General features: G+C 47.6%; 1 protein-coding gene across 1 annotated transcript in view; it reads right to left on the minus strand.

Moving 5' to 3' along the window:
* Nucleotides 1–3,592: 3,592 nt before the first annotated feature.
* Nucleotides 3,593–21,113, minus strand: part of ADAMTS3 (ADAM metallopeptidase with thrombospondin type 1 motif, 3) — a gene marked incomplete at its 5' end in the record, with an annotated part of 36,274 nt that continues 18,753 nt past the window's right edge. The window contains 11 exons of the mRNA XM_010296323.1: nt 3,593–4,170; nt 9,031–9,148; nt 9,868–10,075; nt 10,332–10,464; nt 11,691–11,856; nt 12,472–12,635; nt 14,278–14,358; nt 18,119–18,242; nt 18,786–18,919; nt 20,078–20,253; nt 20,811–20,956. Of these exons, the coding sequence (XP_010294625.1) occupies nt 3,593–4,170; nt 9,031–9,148; nt 9,868–10,075; nt 10,332–10,464; nt 11,691–11,856; nt 12,472–12,635; nt 14,278–14,358; nt 18,119–18,242; nt 18,786–18,919; nt 20,078–20,253; nt 20,811–20,956 (2,028 nt within the window). The remainder of the gene's footprint in view (nt 4,171–9,030; nt 9,149–9,867; nt 10,076–10,331; nt 10,465–11,690; nt 11,857–12,471; nt 12,636–14,277; nt 14,359–18,118; nt 18,243–18,785; nt 18,920–20,077; nt 20,254–20,810; nt 20,957–21,113) is intronic.

Here is a 21,113-nt window from a genome sequence, read left to right on the forward strand (position 1 = left end):
TCAGCCTCCTCTTCTCCAGACTGAACACCCCCAGCTCCCTCAGCCGCTCCTCATCAGACTTGTGCTCCAGACCCCTCACCAGCTCCGTTGTCCTTCTCTGGACACGCTCCAGCACCTCAACGTCCTTCTTGTAGTGAGGGGCCCAACACTGAACACAGGATTCGAGGTGTACCCTCCCTTATCTTCATGGCTTCTGAACGGAGATACTTACGTATGAGATGTAAAATAGAGACTTTTTTCCCCCCGTTTTCACTGCAGTTGACAAGGTCCAATCCAGGCGACAGCTGCCACGTGAGAGGCACAATCTGTCCCTCAGAGAATTCGGAAAAACCCCAGGGGAAGGTCCAATCCAGGCGACAGCTGCCACGTGAGAGGCACTATCTGTCCCTCAGAGAATTCGAAAAAACCCCAGGTGAATAATACATGAAAGCACGAAGCCCCTGGAGAAAACCAGACCTGTTTTGCGCCCTGTTACTATCCATTTACCTAAGCCTGAGCTTCCTTTGTGCATTTTAAAAACCTGAAAAGGAGAAGGACGACTTCCGTTTTGAGTACAGATGGTTGGCATCTTCCTAAGATAGTGGTTACAGCTGTTGGAAATTACAACTCAAAATACCAGAATACCAGAACTGTGTAAAAATTGCCATCGGCTCTTCGGGGCGCTGCCGGGTGCCCTCCCTCAGGCAGCTTTCCTGCCCGCAGCCTTAGCGCGACGTCTCTCTGCCTGCCTGCGAGCGCTCGTGCCCATCCCGTGCCCCCCCTTTAAAACGCGCCCCTGTACTAAGCCAACATGGGTGAGGTGGGATTTTTTTTAATTAGTGTCTGGCACAGACCTGAAATCTTCTCATCTCATCAGCTCAGGAAACATTTCTAGGTGAAGGAGAGGAGAGCAGCTGCCTCCGGTTCGACCGGCACCGAATCCCTCGGACACCCTTTCTCAAAAAGCGAAGCCCAAAACGTGGCGTGATCTTGGCAACGGGGTTGGAGCTGCTACCCGGACGCTCACACACGTACCAGGAAGGCTTTGGCTGGCTGGCGACGCGCTCCTTCCTTTCCCCCGACTTCTCCGCAAGCTGCGGTCTCCAACGGTAAAAGCAGGACCGCCGCTTCTAAAAATCAAGTTAAATATTTAATTCAAATGAATTTTTTTTTTTTTCCCCAAGAGGGTGAAGGTCACGCCTGCGATGTAAACGGCCCTTCATTTTGCAAACGACGCAACTGGAAAATGAGAAAACCAGACCCTCCCACGTGAATCAAACCAGAGAAAGACTTGTTACGTTAAAGATTTTATTGCTACGTGCTCCCCAATACAACAAACACTGTCAGTAGTGTACACTTTATGGAAAGAGAAATTAGCTCGGTAGAAAAGAAATCAAAAAGGTACAAGGATTATCTACACCCACGTTGTATATATGTAAAAGATAGAAGACGGAGAGAAAAGAGCATTTGGCTTCTGGGGCATTTTGAAGAAACACACCCACCCCATTGGTCTGTTTGAGGCTCAGGGACCGTCTCTCCCATCTGTTCGATACCACCTTCTTGGACCTTCAAAAGCTTTGCAGAAAGGTAGCAGCGTTTCTTTAGAGGTGTCGAGTCGATACTTGAGTGGGTTAGACGACGCACATCACGACGCAAGATGCGTCTTGCACGGCGCGGCTCTAGACTTCCCCGGACAGGATTAACCTACCTACATTCTCCTTTACTTTAAAAGTCTTCTGACGACACATTTCATCCTTATTTCTTCCTAGGGATTCCGTATAATCCCTACTGACGTTTCTAGAATTTGATCTTTGGGGTCCTAATCTACTTTTATAGCATCGTAGAGGTACATATTCACCGTTCTTTTAAACGGGTTGATCACGAGGACTTTTCACGGGGAAGCAAAAATTGCACGTGAAACTTTAATAACCTATTTAGAATTCAAAGATGCCTGTAATAAGGAACTGGCATAAGACTTTTTTGGGGTTTTTTTTTTGAAGAATAAGATCAACAATTTCTCTACAGTAGTTTAGTTAGCTTAAATTTCTGTTCTACCCATACGCCATAGCATGTACAGGGATCTAACTACATCTCGCTATTTTATCTTGGCAAAAAGAATAGTCAACTGCCCTTAGTGTAAATATTTAGTACATAAAATACTATCAAGAAATCAACTTTTAATAAATATCTTTACTTCTCGATCCTATATACAAGTACTTTACAGCAACACACAGGAGAGAGTGCGAACGGGTGGACTGTGAACAAGATGCTTATTGACATAAATTACTAGTACATTATTGCAGTCAGATGCATTGTGGTTGTGGAGATTTTGAGGTGAACCATCCTGAAAAATAAATACCTCTCTCACCTTTAAATCAATGCTTCCAGTAGGAAAAAAAAACAAAAGAAAAAAAAAAAAAAAAAAAAAAAAAAAAAAAATCTCTCTTAAGTCTTGCCACAGCTATTTCTTGTTAGCGCCTACTCGACCTCTGCGATGCTTTTTCAGCCTCAGAAATAACAAACAGACCATCTGGGAAACAGAACTCATTTTTGACTCGTGAACATTACAGTACTTACAGTATATACACGGTTTCCTACACTGGTCTGACCTCTTCGGCAGAAGGAGACCTAAGGGACGGCACTGCTGCTCCTAAGCTGACGCGCCGCCGCGACGCCTGCTCGGCGTAGGCCGCGCGCGCGTCGGCGTTCGTTTCGCAGGCACGTAAAATCGTTTCTCCAACCCGTGACCGGAATTACGCTGAAGTTTCTAAACCTGCTTTTTCTGGGCGGGTGGCTATAAGTACACTCATACCTTTAGGTTCGCCCTTTCTTCCCCCCGCCCGCCCCCAGCCCCTGTTTCAGAAGAAAGCATCGCATTGTTGATACTCAAAAAAACCCCCGTTCCTCGTGTCGGTAGATGTAATTCATTTGAAAATGGAACTCCTCCTTTTATGATAATGCTGCTTTAAAAATCAACTCTTGGAACGTAAATAAGGCAGTACTCGATGGCAGGCACCTAGCGATTGTCCAGAATGCAACGTAGGTAAACAGTTGTCTGACAGCACAAAACTCTTAAAAATAATACTGATTTTCTGCAATATACAGTATTTACACAACAGCTGCAAATCTGCTCAGACAATATCCGTTTATATAGATAAATTAGCAAAACAAGTCTTACGGATTCAGATGTTCCACCGCAAAATTATTTTGTATACCGTAAACGTTTGGTACCTCTTGAAGTGGGGTGTTTTCTACACGTGAGTGTTTAGAACCAAAAATAATGAGGCGAGTGCTGAGGGCAGGGCCACTTTTCTGTGCTAGAGCATGACCGATGCCCTCAGCAACTTCTGCTCACTGCTAGGAATATTCTTTGGTGCTTTCCTCCGACGCGTTCAAGCTAGCCAGATAACGCAGTGTGGGAGGAGGACGGGAGCAACTAGAAAGTGAACCAGCACTTCTTGTTCTTTGTATTTACAAGGAAAACAAGTTGAAGACCTGCAGTGTCCCGCCTGTGGAAAGCAGCGTGCACCATAGTGTCCAGAAGTAAGGAAATTAAACCCAAAGCGCCAAGCCAAGCCTCTTTCAACGGCTATCCCCCACGAGGTGTTCACCTTCATCTTTCCACAGCGGAGGACCTCAAAGGCCATCTCTTCTCAAGGTGCTTCTCGCTCTTGCTTGAGGTTCTCGATGGAGAAGGAGCCCCCACGGTGGCGTTATCAGCTGGCACCACAGGAAGAGCAGCTGCCAACGCAAGGGCATTACGAGGACCGAGACTGCTGCTGTTGGCGGGTGACGGGTGTAGCAAAGGAAACAGCTTAGAGGTCTTCCTTGCCTGAGGAGCTCTCCATGGCGGAAATTCAGCACCTTGGGGCTTGGCGTTGGACGGGGAGACGTGCGTATCTGCGTCCTCTTCTGCAAAAGGAAGCCTGCCCAGAGAACTTGTCCCAGGCAGGAACTGTGCGTAGCGGGGCACCAGAGGTGTCGGCACCACCAAAGCCCTAGGCAGATCGCTCCGATCAAACATCACCTCTTCTTCGGTTTCAGCGGCTTCGGCAAGGAAGGGTGGCGGGAGGGTGCTGCTGCGCTTGCTGCAGGACTCGCAGCACAGCTTGTTGTAGCCAGGGATGGAGCAGTAACGGGCAAGCACTTCCATTTGACAGAAGATAGATTTGTCTCCCATACACGGCTCATCTGCAAAACAAATGCAATGGTGATTGTAAACCTAGCCAAGGGCACCGAAATGCCCGGAGAGCGATTAGACGGGCACTGATAAAAGTTCTGCCTATGTTTCGTAAACGACGGGCTACTCTGACAGGCAACCTTCATCCCCCTGACAGAACTCGCCGCCACCCTAATAAAAATAAGCCTCGTTGGGAGCCAAAGAAATCGGCGGCCGCTTTGAAACTGTCAGCTTCCGCGCACACCAGAAGCGAAGAGCTGTGGAAAGGCATGTTGTATTTGCACGGGGCCGCAAACAACCAGTTTGCTAACCAAACAATCCAGTGCTAACCTCCCAGAGCTCCCTTTCACCGGGCCAGACGTACCTCCACCGACCCCAAATCGCCTTCGCTTCTAGCCTGAGGACATTGTCTATCAACAGTACTACACAGGATGAAATCTTCCCTTGAAGAAAAGAAAGCCCAAGCAATATCTCTCCAAGATACCTTTTATATGACGTCTTAAAATAAAATGTTATAGTTGCATAAAGCTCTCTTTGGATAAAGTCTGAGTTTTTTAGTGCTGTAACCGTAACTGCAGAACTGACGGAAAGCTTTTAACTGATAGGTCAGGTGTAAGACGCCTTGAGGTGACCTGTGTGGCATTCCTTTCAGTCTGGGAAAAGATCTTAAAGAGGTCAAAGATCTATTGGAGATCCCCAAAATGTCAGTGTTTGTTTGAGCATTCGCTGGACGTTTGTTCCACAACTAGAGACGCAGCGGTCACGGTGGACAAAACTGGTAGAGGGGGAAGCAGTAACGCAAGGAGTCAGAAGAAAAATGAAGCTTTGATACTGAGCTAAGAGCACATCAGTACTCGGGCCCCTTCAGACCATCCCGTGAGCTCAAAGGTGAAGTCCTAAGTTTTACTGTTACCCCGACGAACGCTGAGAGTGAGTAACGCTCATGAGTTGGTGGCACTGTTGAGAGTTTCTCTTCCTTCTCTTTCTAGTCTGACTCTACCAAGGTACCGGCTCCCTGGGTAGTTTGGAATTCTGTATGGGAATGTGAGTCAAAATTACGTCATCACTCTCATTTCACAGAAAAAGTCAAATTCTCAGTTAGTAACCGAGGAGAGCTGCCTCAACACTCTTCAGAAGAGCACCTTGCTATTTTCAAGTCAATGCATTTGTAGGCACAGATGGGTAATGTCCCACGGGCATCTACCGGGACCCTCAAAACAGACCACGCGTTTCAGTGTCACGTTCCAGCCCAACTCGTCTCTCTCCCACGGAGGACTCAGCCCAGCGACTGAGACTCTTGAGAAACGCGGGGCATCTGGGTCTCCCCTTGGGCTCCTAAATCGGGGGCTAAGGCCCTGGCGGCACTCCAGAATCAGACCCGGAGCCTACAGACACGTGACTCTTCTCAGGACATAAAACCAGCGGTGGGGACAAAGGAGGAGCTCGGTGCATTCAGCAACTATTCAAACGCTTCGGGGAGAGACCAGCAAAAACTTTCCAATAGCAGAATTTTCCTAAGATATCACAGCAGGCTGGAAATGGTATTGATGGATTTTACCTAAAATAGAAGTATGCAAAATTATAACATGAAAAGCCAGAAGTTAAGCCCAGCTACTGAGAAGATCCATTCCACGTCTGGTTCTCCATTCACAGTTAGCAATTATGTAGTCAACATTTTAATGAGCAACAGATGGCATGTGACACCACTTATTAAGCTCTGAAATTAAACTAGCTTTCTGTAGCGTGGTATTTTTTCACCTGCGTACAAATGCTGCCTCACCACATGTCAACAGTAAGTTAGGCAACCGATTTTTCCTATTTTAAAGTATTAACTATAGCCCAACCTCTCCATCGGTGTAGATGAGCTTAATTCCACTGACCTCGGTAAAATTACACGCACGTACATCAGTGGGGTTTTGAGACGCTGTTTATAAATAGCAAATTATATGACTGCGGCATGTGAAATGAAAATTTTCCTTGCTCCTAATCCCGACGTGCTTCCTTGGATAGATGCTTGTTGGTTCTTAGCAAACCTACCATTACATCTGCAGCTTTGCACGGGAATACACGTACTCCAGGAAGGCGCTTTAAGACTATTTTCAGGAGGAATTTAGCATGGGAAATTCAAGGGCTATATTTATAATTCATCTAAGCTAGGAAAGCTAGTATTGAAACACAAATCTTTGCATCATGTGTAGAACAGTCTGTATGCTTCTGTGTAAATGAAAGCACCTGATCTGGAAAATTATGGCGGTCATCTTGTTAGCACACTGCGATTTATGGCAGCATGTACGTCAAAGTAAACAGTATCACCTACAGTAACAACCCAAAAAAGAAAGGACCAATTATTTGTGCCTTTCCGCAGTGACAATGTGTCTCATTCGGTCCTTTTCTCTCATGGTTCATTGTTGTGGTACCGGCTGGGGATGGTTTAGATGTTGTGACCGAAACGATAGTGCAAAGATTTGGTTTTGTACTTAGCTGCTTTCAGTACGTGCCGTTGAGTACAATCTTGCAGCTGTATACTCACATAATCCCTCTTTTTTTATTTTTTAGGTTAATTCTGCACAACCTAGTCAACCACTTCCTATTCAGTATGTAAGTGCTTGTATCCTTCCGCCGACGTTCACGGTAAAAATTCTCCTTCCCACAATCTGGTACTTGCTTTGCGGTAACTAAGAGTAGAAGACACAAGAAAGCGTATTGGCTCCCTAGGGAACCTTTAGCAGATGAAGCTGCTAGAATATACTTTCAATCAACTAAACACTTCTCACATGAGATTTTAGAACTGACGCGGCTCTTACAGAAGGCGTCGCTGTAACTCTACGTACAGTGCTTGCTGACAGCATCCCACCCAGAAATCTCGCCGAAAGTTGGTCTTTAGGGACTAAAATTCCAAACAACACGCGCTTTCTTCTCCATTCTCTGTCTTGTGTTGCAACGCAGGGGTGGCTCATGTAAAGACTTTTCAAGGGTCTGTTCTATACACGGTCTTACGGGGAGCTCTGCTACTTGTTCAAGTACCACAAAGTCCCTTCTTCTAATCTGGCGCAGCCAGAGGAACATGACTACTGCTCAGATTATTGCTGAAGGACGAAATCCTGCCTCCTGTTCCCTTCTAATCACAGAGACATATAAAGTTTTAAGTGAAATATCCGCGGGAGGCGTCCTCATTCCTCCACGCTACGAGACTCGGCTCCACCGAGGCGCGTGGTGGAAGAGCTGGTGGCTCTTCCCCCGTAGGCACGCCTACGTTCTTTCAGGACATGGAAGAGACATGCTAATATGCCACATAGCGCCAAAGAAATCATGCCAGCTGTGGCAAATGTTCACGACAGCTCCAGTAAGATTAAACTCTCAGCCATCTTGCAGGTAGGTAGTAAATCATTTGTCAAAACCACCTGGCAGAGACTAGTGTTTGGCTAAGTCTAAAGCCCTGAAAATCAGAACAGCAATCCAGGCTATACAGATCTACCAGGGAAGGAATGCCACGCATGACCGTGCGTAAAGCCTTTATCTAGAGAAATAACACAGAACGTGGTGGGAACCGCACCAGAAAAGCGCGGTGAAAAAGAGAGACTGTTTGGTCTGACAGAATACTGCCAGCTCCTTATTGCTTGGCAAAAGTTATGGCCCAAAACCCCGAGCGGAGCAGAAAGGTTTGAGCTCGAAGAGCGAGACAGACCTCTCTCTCTCTGACACACAGGCCTAATACTCTCACGTGGAGAAAAAAGACCGCGCGCTCCTGAACTTTGAAAGGTGGGAACTGAACACTGGCCATTCAAGAAAATCCCGACTGATGCTTCAAGTACAGATTCTTTAAGGTGATGCTTAAAGCACAAGATCGAAACTACTTGAATAGTTTTGCGAAGATGTAGACCTTACTTCTTTGAGTTTTGGGAATATTTTTATCACCGGTGAAAAACAGCATTTTATATCTTGTACTTGCTTACAGAGTCACAGATAGTGGTTTGCTCCCACCTAGTGGGTACCACGTTTTATGGCTTTTCATTGCGCCCAGAACTGTCCTCTGCTCTGAGTTCTTTCACTGGCAGAAGACAAGTAAGAGCAAAAGCAGACACCTTTACCGGACTTGTGGGCAGCAGTTAGAGTCACTCTGTGGGAAAACATACCGCTGTTTAAAAAAACAAATAAACAAACCAACCCCAAACCTTAGAGAGTCATGGACTCAAAGCAAGAAAGGGCTCTGTTGTCATAAAAAAATCTGTTTAAAAAATTCTATGAGAACAAAGTAATGAGATTCCCAGGAACCTTACTAACGCTCTGCAGTTCCATTTTATATATATATATATATATTTTCAATTTCCTCAGTTGGCAGGCTTGTAAAACTAATCCCGGGATTTAGAGGTCGAGCGGGGTTTCCTTTGGATTGACCTTCACCTCTAGGACAAATTTTTGCAAATGCAACTTAGGCTGACAGGTGTGAACCCGCATTTTCAGCATATTTACACGAGAGACCCCGGTGTGCGAGAAGCACGCGTCACCTGGAGCCACGATATCAGTCCCATGCTGGACTCAACAGCAGGGTGCCTTTAGCTGGAAAAAGGTGGGAGAATCTCCGAGGAAGAGTGCATTTCCTAGAGATGAATGGTGTTGAGTAGTTGTCCCCTGGAATATCGTTGAAATACAGGACAGGCCTGGTGTGCACACTACCTGTTCACAAGCATAGGCTCTGCCTTGTCGTAGCGACCTGTACGCATTAACACGGGGAGTTGGCAGAAAGTTTCGATTTTATTTAGACCTAAATACAGGTCTTCTGTTTTTCACCAGAGGTCACTCGAGGATGAAATCCCTACCCAGCACTGTGTGTCACCCTCACCTACTGCAGCCATTCTAAGGTGTTCTCTTACCGTTACAGGGAGCCAGTTTACAAACCCTCAGGGACTCTGGCTTTTCTCCGTCGCACCGGTCACCAGCACGGCACGTGATCGGCCGGGTCTCGGTTCCCTCCCCGCAGGTCACAGAACACTGTGAAACAGAACCAAGACAATTCAGGACATTCAGCTTTCACAGCCACGTGCAAGAATTAACGTGCCTAAAATAGCCCAAGGCTGGCTTTCAGGTCAGGCTATACATTCCAGCAATTTGTTCTGCAAGTAGACTTAGTGAAGGCTGAGGTTATGGAGAAATACGCAGAGGAGAAGGGTGGTATTTTCCTTGGTGCTTGCTTTCTGTAATGTTACATTTACTATTGAAGCACATTATGAATTTTCCTACTTCTTCCTCCTGTAACCGATACCTGATCTTGAGAATTGAATGTAAAGAGAACACAAAGCGCAGGGAAAACTCGGTGTTCGCCGAGTCAGCTGGTTGTTCCCAAGGCATGAGAACACCACCAACACATGCAGAAACCGTGATTCCAAAACAGTCCGAGCTGGTAAAAGATGTCAGGCTATTCTCGGAAGCGGGGAGGGGAAGAGGTTGAAAACATGGAGAAAAACAAGCGAAACGTCAACATTTGTTTTGCAGGACTGCATGTCTGACGCTGCCAGTATTTTCCGTGCCGGTTTCCGGGGAAGTCTGGAGAGCTACAGAAGCCCGTGAAGCCGGGAGGGGTTATCTGCCGCCGACTCTCAGTGTTTGGAAGACTGCCCGGTGCGGCCCGGAGCGCTCGGCCCGGGCGCGGATCTGACTTCAGAGGCAAGAGATGTCAGCAAAGGTACGTTACTCACTCGCTGCGCGCCTACCTCAGACCAGGGCCCGGCTTTCCACTGCGCGGGGCACGGTACCCGGTTGCACGGCCTGCGGCTCTCGGGGCGATCTCCGCTACAGTACTTGAAGTGGACGGAGCGGTTTGCGCCGTCGGGAAGGGGCTGAATGCACCGCACGGTACGGATCTGGTAGCCTGCATTCCCACAGGTTTTTGTGCAGTATTCCCACTCATCTGCTGCCCAGCTGGGAAGGAGAAAGGAGCGAGACACCATCACAACTTTTACCGATTATCCACGCTGCTGCCAGGTCGGGCAGCCCTTAGTACACAGCATTTTCGTGATGAGCCGCTCAGTAAGATCAGTAAACGTTCTCAGGTAGAAAAACCCATCCGTAACGCTGGAACTCCAGCCTAGAAAGCTGTCACCAAATTGGGCCTGGGTTAACTTCCACACCTACCGCAAGGAGCAATCGTTCACATCTTTTTGCGAGACGTACTTACAGAGGCTGCGTGCATTCTTGAAGGTTGCACATCCTACGAATGGGCTTCGGCTTTTTGCTGGCTTCGCAGAAGCTGCGGTGAACCATTTTGTTATCGCTTTTCCTGCGGCACCCGTATTTGGTGTACTGGAACCCTGGAAAATATTCCAGAAGAATCAGGAAAAACAGGTCCTCGTTAGAATCTGTGGTTTATATGTAAGTTTTATGGCCTGTTAAATGGGTTTATGTGACAGACATTTAAGAAGTTTTTAACCATGCTCACATCTTGTTCAGCTGTGGGGCACGAGAGCGCTGCACAGCGCTCCGTGGGTGCTGTGTGTAACGTGATGCTGTGATAAGTTTTTAAGGCCAGAAAGGGACAGTTACAGCCCCCAGTCTAACCTCTGCGTTACGCACACATCATGGCACAGAGAGGGGAGAAATCACCGCCTTCGCATCAAGCAGCAGGTCCCTGGCTAAGCTGGAAATGAACCCAAGTCTCATTACAGCGTTTCTGCTACCACAACGCATCACCCGCTCGACTGCTGTTTGTAAGAATTAAAGTTATTTTGACATTTGCACGCCTCATTCTTTGTGCGAGAGGAACGTACGTACCGTAAGTACGTTCCCAGGAGTAGGGAAGTGATCGTGCCCCTGTACTCGGCACTGGGGAGGGGTCTGGAGCACAAGTCTTATGAGGAGCGGCTGAGGGAACTGGGGGGGTTCAGTCTGGAGAAGAGGAGGCTGAGGGGAGACCTTATCGCTCTCTACAACTACCTGAAAGGGGGTTGTGGCGACGAGGGTGTTGGTCTCTTCTCCCAAGTAACTAGCGACAGGACAAGAGGAAATGGCCTCAAGTTGCGCCAGGGGAGGGTTAGATTGGAGATTAGGAAAAATTTCTTCACTGAGAGAGTGGTCAGGGATTGGAACAGGCTGCCCAGGGAGGTGGTGGAGTCGCCATCTCTGGAAGTGTTCAAAAAACGTGTGGATGTGGCGCTTCAGGACATGGATTAGGGGACCCGGTGGCGCTGGACTAATGGTTGGACTTGATGATCTTGAAGGTCCTTTCCAACCGTAGTGATTCTGTGATTCTGTAAAGCGAATGCTCAGCAGCAGAAACGCCTTGAGTCTGCACTTCCCAAGTGGCTTTAGGTACTCAATTTCAACGCCTAAAAAGGACTTTTTCTTCCCAGGCTGGAAGCGTGACGCTTCTGAATAACCGGGCACTTAAGATATTTTAAGCTTGGGCATCCAAAATCACAGGCTGCTTTTAAAAAAGGAAGGCCAAGATTTCTCAAGCGTTCACTTCCCCCCACCTCCTACTTCTCCACTTTGGGTAACTTGGCATTCATCACTGGAAGGTGCTACATCACCTGCTTACCTCCACCACAGGGTTTGGAGCACTGCGACCAACTCTTCAACGCCCACTCAAAAGTATCTATGTCTTCCTGCAGGACGTTGTTGCTGTTGATGGTCGGTACCGAATCCTCGTGAATGATGTATTTGTAAGTCAGGCTAGATCTTGTGTCGTTCTCCCGAGGAATGATCTATGTAATCAAACGTAAACAGTGGTACAAAACCAGAGCTATTATTTATTCCTTTGCAAAGTAAAGAAACCAAGGCCCGGCTCTTCGGGCAAACATGGAAACTGCTAGTTAACTCACCGGGGGGAAAAAAAATACTTGGGTTTTGTCTTCACAGTCAGAACTAACGCCAGTAAGATCAACTGGGAGCCATTTAAAATGAGATCCATTGCTAGGCCAGCATTCTAAGGTGGCCAAGTAGGACACCGTCACCCAGGATGAAAGGGTGGTGTGGCCACACTTTAGCTCGTCTAAAGAGCAGGGCTGCTCTCGGCCGCGGTTTGCCCCGCGGTGCCCTTTTCTGGTCTACTGAAAGCGTCCCGCTGACGTCCGACAGCGCGACACTGGGCTTCCGACGGACGTACAACCACGGCGTGAGCGGGCAGCAGTTTACTGGGCGACAGCTACCGAGGGGCTACCGGCTAAAGGGCTTCGGGCTACCGGCCGTCTCGCGCAGCCGTGCCTTTCCGAGAGGCATTACACAGCAGTGTTTTATCTCGGCACAAGCCCCGCGCTGGCCGTGCGCTTTTTTATAAAGGACAAACCCACCGCGTTCCCACTGCTTGACGCGTAGCCTACCAGCACAACCACCGCGTCGTGCAAGGGCCCGTCGGTGTGCAGCGTTTCTATGTCGTCTTCTATGTTGTACTCCCACTCCACGCCCAGGTCGATGAAAGAGCGGGATCTGGCCTCCTCCCCTTTCCCGTTGAGAATATAGTGTCCGGTAGCCTGGTTCTTGATCGCTAGAAGGATTGAAAACAGCGGCAGTCGTGCCTCCCATCATACCGACACCGATCACGGTGTCTCTCTGACAGGAGATACTACCGAAGGCCTTTTGCAAAAACACCCGACGCGCTGTGGATGCGCTGGCTCGGGGAGCGGCCCTCCAAGGCCACCTCACGCAGCCTCCAAGTCGCGGTTTGTCGGTAGATGCGTTGGCGTATCGGCTGCGATTTCGCACCTCCTCACCCACGCGGATTAGACACAGATACGGGACGAGAGACAGACCGAAGCCCCGCCGGCTACGCCATGTGCAGGCTTCCCGCGCTAGCTCAGCTCCCAAGAAACACGGGTTAATAATTAACGGCGCGGGACTCGGCTCTCATCTTCAGAATCACCCCTCTTCCTTATTGGCCTAAGACCAAAATCAGGGTTACCGGGAAAGCCCGTTAGCGTAACAGGCACCTCAGCAGACTTCAAGTGCGTTTCTTGTAGGAAAATGACCCACTTCTTCATCACGTTCCAGTTTCTTTTGCGGACATACGCGTGCACTGGACGCTAAAAATCAGTAAGCAAGTTGCTGAGGCATTTGAACCCCTGGGAAACCACTCGGTTTTGGGCTCCTGCACCACACCTCAGAAGTCACCTACTCTGGAGACGATTACTATTACGCTCCAATTAGAAGCCGATACCTTTGAAATCTGAAAGATGGACTCTCATTTCTTCTTTTCTACAACTTTTTCCAACGCACCATAAAACGTGAGGGGAAAAAAAAAAAAAAGGTGTGTGGAAATCCTACAAGTTCCTGCAATGACAGCAATCCAAATGCGGGAGCTCGGCAGTACCCACCGAGTAGCTTCATGAAGCCGCTTGCTGCCAACGCAAAGCTAAGCTTCTCTTGAGAGTTACTAACAGGCTATGCTTGGTCCACAATGAAGCTCTTGGACCTCAAAAGCCAAGTTTCCCCCTTTGACATTGTCTCAGTTGAAACAATTGCAGCTTTTTTTCCCCGCCCCGCTTCCCCTTTCCTATTCCTACTCCTTCTCAGTCACTAATCCAACTCTGCCTGAAGGGTTTACAGCTCAGGCACTGCCCTAGCACATGAGGAGCTGATTTAAAGGCCGTTCAAATCCATGGAAGATCTCGCCCCTCTCCTGTGAGCTAAAAATCCCTTAGGTGTTAGAAAATGGTAAGCAGTAAGATACAAATTGATTGATGACGGCATAAACTGTCCTGCGTGAGAAAAACCTGAGATGAAACGGACTGCAAATATATCACAAATTCCCCAATCTTCTTTCCATTAAAATGGCCGTTGCTTACAGTCTGCAGCAAACAAGAATAATTAAAAATACTGAATTTGATTCATGTAATAAAGCAACATGGTTTCTACCCTGGCAGTGCCCGTTTACATGTGAGCGATGACAATCTTTTATTAGTAAACATGCAAATTGGCATCAGTTTAGTATTTTGAAGAATTCAAATGAGAAGTAAATGCTTGTTTGCTGAGCTTATGCCGTAGGACTCGGCCCTTAACATGCAATTTTGAATGCACATCTTTACCCCCAACATTTGAATTTGGTTATCGCATTTCTCAGGTTCTTCTGCATGACTGCCCCGTGCTTCTCGTCATGCCTCAAAGCCAAACCTGAGGAGAGAAACACTTACCAAGAAAGTGAGGAGAAGCCTCGTCTTCTTGGATAAACACATGTCGAGCACCAGGAGGGATATCAAACATCTTAAGGTACCCTTTGGCATGTGTAGTAGTCAACGGAGAAAGCAGAGGTGGAAAGAAAAAGTAACAGCCGTGGTTAGGCGCGCACTACCTGATCCAGCTGCTACTTGCAGAAGAGGGCATCCGTCATCAACTGCGAAGCAGCGTCAGAAAGAAACCAAACAAATAGTTTTGTAACGTACTTGACGGGACCTCCTTGGGTTTCTTCTCTTTCAGGGAGAGAAACCAGTTACAAACCTATTTGTCGCTCGGCCAGCTGCACTGCTATAGACCGTATCAATTAATAATTCAGGCAAAAATATGTTTCCTATGCTCCTCAGCATACGAGGGGAGAAACACAAGTCTTCCTGATTTTTTTTGTCCAGATCGCTCATCAGCCAGGCTGTTAGATTTGAGTTTACTCGCTGCCTTGTTAGATGTTAATGCCTTAAGTGTGTCTGCTTACTTCTGCGACCTCGAAGACCGGAGAAAGGTGGGCGCAGTACGGAGCGTATTGTCGCTACACATCAGAAAAGGCTTGTCTGTACGGAAGTTAACCCCAACGATTTACAACTCTGAATGTCAAATGCATCATCTAAATTGCTACTGCTGAAGTGATGGGGCCGAATTCAACTCTCTACAGCTAAAAATAAAAAGCTGTTCCTAGGAAAGTTATTCTTACTTGGAATTTCAATTATTTATCTGTCCAAGCCACAGGTAATTAGCGTGACGTTAAGGAAGCACTGTCATTAGGAAGACTAACGTCCCTCTTAGGGACCTGTCAACAGGTATTGCTATATCGAGTTTTAAACAAGAGCATCGTCAGCACTCTGCGTGCACAGTATTGTCATATTTGTACTATTTTCTCTTTAACAACTGCAGATTTAATTGTGACAAATCTCTGGAGATCCCTTTTTTATGAGTTGAGTAAGTTTCTCTCTGTTTTGTACTCTGCTACGCAATCTTCCCGACTAATCCTGCCCTGCTAAGGAAGCAGTGCAGATGTGACAAAAGTTTTATTACTCCTGCATTGCAAAGACAAGATGTAGCGTTTCAGTATTTCTGCTTCATCCTGGGGATTCTGGGACTGACGAATGCATCGGTAGCTGGTCACGCGCCTGACGTACTACAGTTCCTTGGAAAATCTAAGTGAAGAAAAAGAAGAGCTACGAGTATGTAAAATCACGGTCTTTGACCGCGCAAACAGCATTTGCCAATCTTCTCACCGATCGCCTTTCGAGCATACGAAACATAAAGCTTTTGCCTGATTTAGCGTTAGATCTATCGATGTCTGGACGGAGACGAGAATTGCAGCAAGAACTCTCGAGTTGCTGCGGATGCCTCTCCTTCTGCAAGCGTTTGAAACTTACCCAGTGTATTTTTAGACTCCTTTGTTTCAGAAAGGGAAATATTGCGAGCTCCTTTGGGCAACGTAAACGCTCCTCTTGTCTTCCCTTAAATAGAACGTCTGTAATTAGTGCTGTGGGAGCCAAGTCTTATCATTTCATTGACTACGTCTGTCAGCCAGATGGTCTTTACAAGTGTAAAGTGTAAGTTACGTTATGTGTTCAAATGCATTGAACACAGAATGAGACACATCCAGCAAATTCTAATAGTCAATGAAAGTCAGACCGGTGAAAATTCGGGTAGGTGATTTTAAGTTGGATACTTGCAGATTTCATTTTCCAGAAACTTGAACTCTTTTTGGCACCTCTTGCTTAAATGTTTTCCTGTTGGAAGAGGTCAATTAGTCTTTTTAATGACTAGATGGCCAAAGTTACTGTAAAACAATAAACATTTCATCAACACTTCTATCACTTTCATAAACATTTGCCACCACCTGGCTGATGAACAGCAGTCCTCCCTGAGCTACCTCCTAGCCCTGCCTGTCGCTGCGAATCGCCGTGCTTCCTAGACGCCGAAAATACGGTGCCAATGTCCACTTGCAGGCCGTCACCCCGCCAGACCGTGCCGTGGTTCTCCGTGGCCCACGGGCAGAAACGCTGAGCCAGAACGCGGCGGGGTCAGTAGCGTATTTCGGCCTCTCGTTTGCCCTGGTCGTCTCCCAGGGAGTAAGCCAAACCACAGGCGCAGGCAGGACGTGGCCTGCGAGCGAGGAGCTGCAAACCATCATTACAGCCAACAGAAACCAGACTCGTTAGAGAAAGCTCTTATTGGACTGCATCCAGAGCTGTGACACGAATATCCTCTCTGCCCCCCAAATTCCAATCATTTTCTTAGCGAAAAAGTCAGAAATGCTCTTAGAAGGCCAAGCACTTACTTCCGCCGATTACTTTTTTTTTTTTTTTTTAAAAAAGAAAAGCGCAGTGGCTGCCAGCTCCAGCAACACACAGGCTTATAAATGAGGTTCGAGTTATAGTCCTAAGTCCGTTATTCCCAAAGTTTGAACGATTCTTGCGTTATTCTGTGGCCAATCCATCAGCCTCCAGGGAACCATCCCTTTCCGAAAGGCTCTCTACTGTAACTTGATAATTACAATCATGAAACTTTTCCAGCTGGTTTGTAAGAATTAGTAAGTATTTTCAGCGGAATATTTTATGTGTTTTGTTTACAGTCGCACATTAATTTATTTTTGTCCAAGTTTAGCTTGTCTGCTCCGTGTCCAAATTTCAATATTAACGCTGCAGTAAAGCGTGCTTCACGGCAGCAATTACCACCCTCTAAACTTGTTAATGCAGATATTCACATTATCTGTCCCTTAGCCCTTCTCTGCTCTGTCCTAAAACACTTAGTTCTGTCAGACAGATGTTCCTGAAATAACCGCTCCCGGTCATACAGGCGACACACTGCCCCGAGTAGCTTCCCCAGACTGGGAAAAAAAAAAAAAAGGCAATACAGGAAAGCCTTAAAATGCCAGAGGCACAGCAAAACGTACAAGGTAACAATGCCCTGGCTTGACAAATAACTGACGAAACAGAAATTTATGAAGAAGTCCAAGGAGATCTGGAACTATTATCGATACGAAACAAAATACCCCAGAGTGCAGTCGGAAAATTTTAACCAGGTCATTCTTAGTTCTGAGCTAGCAGAATGCTACCACGTGTCCCACTCGATCTCCCTTGCACAACTTAAAGGGCATGAGCAATGAGGATTCCTGCCACAACGTTCTTAGATTTGGTTCAGAATTTGGCCGAATTTATTTTTAATCTGTTTATTTGACTGGAGGACTGTAATTTGTGAGAAAGCTTCATAAAAACCCTGTTTGACATGACAACCCGCATGCTCATTTCACATGTAGAGAAATGAGACTGCATTTAAAACTCTCGAGTTTAGGTCTGAGAGGAAAAACTTGGGAAAAGCTTACTCTTGAACGGGAATAAAAACCCGTTTCCTTTGGCCCTCCTACAGATAGAGGCACGCTACCCTTACTGTCAGGCTAAGTAGCTCGATTTCTTCGGCGTTGCACTGGGAGAAGAACAGCTCGTTTCTGTTCAGCAAAACGCAGCGTATCCCCGCTTATCACGACCGTTGTCTGGGCGTCAGCGTTTACAAAGAAGAACTAAAGACGCTCCGCGTGGCGACTACTTCTTGACACACTTGACCCATCAAGCTTTCTTCTAACAGGTCCTTCAAAGGACAGAAATTGTACGTGGTTTTAAAGGTGTCATTTCTTTACCAGGGACTAAACTATTTTTGCATGTGGGCTTACACAACTTGTGTTTTGCAACCTTAAAGCAGGTTGCACTTCTGACCGGTCTGCAAAAGCAGTAAGCGTGACAGAAACACCAGAGACACCAGGAACTATATCCAGCTGCATGAAAATGCTACTCCTACCAAGCTTTTTGGGAGTGCGGGTAAAGGTTCCCTTCACAGTTCGGCAATGGGAGTTATCCCCGCCGCAGACGCCACACTTATCTTCAACCTTATTGGAGCCAATTTCCTTGTCACAACCCACTTTCTGCAGAAGGAAGAGGAAAAAAAAAAAAAAGAAAAAAAAAAGAGAGAAGGCTTTGTCACTGGTTGTCAGTTTACGGTGGGAAAAGCCATCACAAAATTAATGCGTAGAGGAAATTACCACCCAACACTGATCTGTTTTATTTAAACACAGATTACTTGCAAATCTGCTGCTGGATAATGGTTTTCATGTGAAAAATCGGAAGCGATTCTTGCTTTATATTCACTCTACTTCAAGACTAAAGAAAGATGGGGAAGACAGAAAACACTTTTGAGACTTAAAACTAAGGGCAAAAAAGGCAAATGAAAGGATCGGTTGAAGAGAAGCGGAGTGTTTCCATGGAACAGGTCTGTGCCGTTGCCCTGATTTAATTTAAATCTCAAGGAATTTTGAGGAATATGATGCTGCGCATTATTTCCTTTAGAGACACCCGGAAAGCCTCGCTCTGCCCTCTTGACCGAGTTGTTCGGATTGATTCTGACCAGAGCTGGTCAGTAACGCAGCGCAGCTCCAACGCAGCGACGACCTCGGGAAGCTGTCACTCACCACGCACTCGCCACGAACACAAATGCTGTAGGGGTCTTTATAGGAACAGCGAGTCCCGTCGTGTGCCAGCTGTTTCATGTACGCAACGTCCCCCGTTTCTTTGGATTGGCAGTACAGGTGACATCTCTTATTAGCTGTGTAGCGAGGGAAGAGAAGAACCGCATAAATTAAGAGCAATCCAGATGCGCTTCGGAAAAATATCCCACTAGAGGGGTGAAGAGAATACGACAGAGAGAAAGGACCTTAAACAGAAGCGGTGGGGGAAAAAAGCAAATCATTTGCTTTTCTGGGAATTATGGGCCTACCCCTCTGAGATACGCTCACAGAAATGGGTTCCCTGCTAAGGAGGCTCCTAGGACTGGGTTCTCCGCTGTCCTGAAAGCAGCTGTCACCCCGATCCCACTGGAAACAGGGCTGAGCTTACAACACCACAGGGGTGCAGAAACATGAGTCTGCGAGAAGACGGTGCTAAAGCACAGAGGATTTGCACCTCTAACTCCCTTTACCCTTTTTTGAGAATACCAGCTGGACACGTATTTCCCGGCTTATGTCTGAACCGAACCCCTGAGCCGTCCGTGTAAAGGCTGTCTCAGGAGACAGCCGAGGAGAGAACGCCAGCACCTCCACAACACCTCTCGGTGAACTGGGGGTCTGTCTCCGTGCCTGAGGCTGCCCCTGCCACTGAAGGTAATTACTGGGTTAGATTGACGTCAGTAGCCAAGACGGACAGAACCAGGCCGAGGCAGACGGATCTGTAAGAGTGGGAAAATACTAAGGAGGACTTCTCAGGCAGTGCCTTTAGAAAAACAGCGCGAATACTTTCAGCAGCCGCGATCGAACGCCGGCTCTTTGCCCTCGGGCAGAGGAACAGCGGTATGGGAGAGAGGGCAGGAAGAGCTTTTCTCGACCCAGCCAGCAGCCTTCCACGCTTTGCCCCACCAGAAGACAGCCAGAGCTCGACGGCGCAGTGCATTACACGCCACGAGCACCCACCAACTCCTCCGGCAGGAGCTGAGAGCCTCAAGCCTCCTGCTACACCGCGTCCTCACGAGGAGGAGGACGGCAGTCAGGGGAAGCTAGCTGGCCGAGGGCTGGCGAAATGACCACCGTCTCGCACGGCACCTTTTCGTCCCTTCTGGGGCCATCCTTTTTTTCTGCTTTTTCAGTCTCACCTCCGCTCGCGCACACACCGATTATTTCTGGTCTCTGCACGGTTGATGAACAAGACATCCCCCCCAGGCTCTGGGAGGTTCCAGGACTGACTCGTAACAACGGCCAAGAGCGGAACTTACAGTCAGGGTGTTCATACGGCAGCCAGTGGTGCTTGCTGTTCTGATACTCGAAGTGGGAATTGCGTTGCTGGCACTGCTGCGCTCTGAAGTCCTCAAAGTGCTTCGGACACTCCTCTGTGTTGCAAAGCTGAAACTCAAAATTGACACCAGCACAGTCTTCACCTCCATTAACGGGCCTGCGAAGAGAAAACATCCAAGAGATTCTAAAGCCCTCTGGACATTCCGTTTGGGGATTTTTCTTCTGCCTTAGGCGAAATTGCTATCTGAAGAGACGATTTTGCAAAAAAGGTGCGTGAAGTGACAGAAAGGGAACAGAGCAGTTACACCGCGCAGATACAGGCGTGCAGTATAACCTGCGTGCTAGCCCGGGCATCCCCGAGGCACGGGCTGAAACCCAGAAGTAACACATGTGCACACATCCGCCGCCAACAATCCATTTACAATTAGAGGTTATCGAAGTTTATCCTGCGGTTTGCTGGGCTCGCACACCATGTCCTCATCACTCTCACACACATCAGCTAAATCCCTGGGACGGTCTTCTGCAGGCTTTCCTCTGGAAGTCTCTCGGATTCTCCACAAAATGATCCTGGCACCCTGCAAAAATCCGTATTTCAAGCGGCTTGACCAGAACGTTGAGTTTTGGCTGACTCCATCCGAAACATAAACGCCATTTAAACTGACACCTGTAACGCCTCCCAGTTGACTGGAACTACCACCTAGCCAGAAGACCTACATTGGATTGTTGCACTGGCGTGTTCGAAAGCGCACTCCGGTTCCACAGGTCCGTGAGCAGGAGCCGAATTTTGTCCAGGGTCCCCAGTTGCCATCCTGCTTCAGCTGGTTAGCGTTCTTCCACATGCAGTGACCTTTATAGCACCACTGAGAGAAACCAGGCAAGGCGAACAGATGAGGACAGAAACAAAACCCAAAAACCCAACCCAAACATATAATCGCAGTAAAATTAAAAGCACACAGAGGTGAGTGTGCTTTTAATTTTCTCAAGGGCTGAGAAGGGACATCTCGGAGAACGGGCAGC

Source organism: Phaethon lepturus, unplaced genomic scaffold, assembly GCF_000687285.1.
Source record: "Phaethon lepturus isolate BGI_N335 unplaced genomic scaffold, ASM68728v1 scaffold16871, whole genome shotgun sequence".
NCBI lineage: Eukaryota > Metazoa > Chordata > Aves > Phaethontiformes > Phaethontidae > Phaethon > Phaethon lepturus.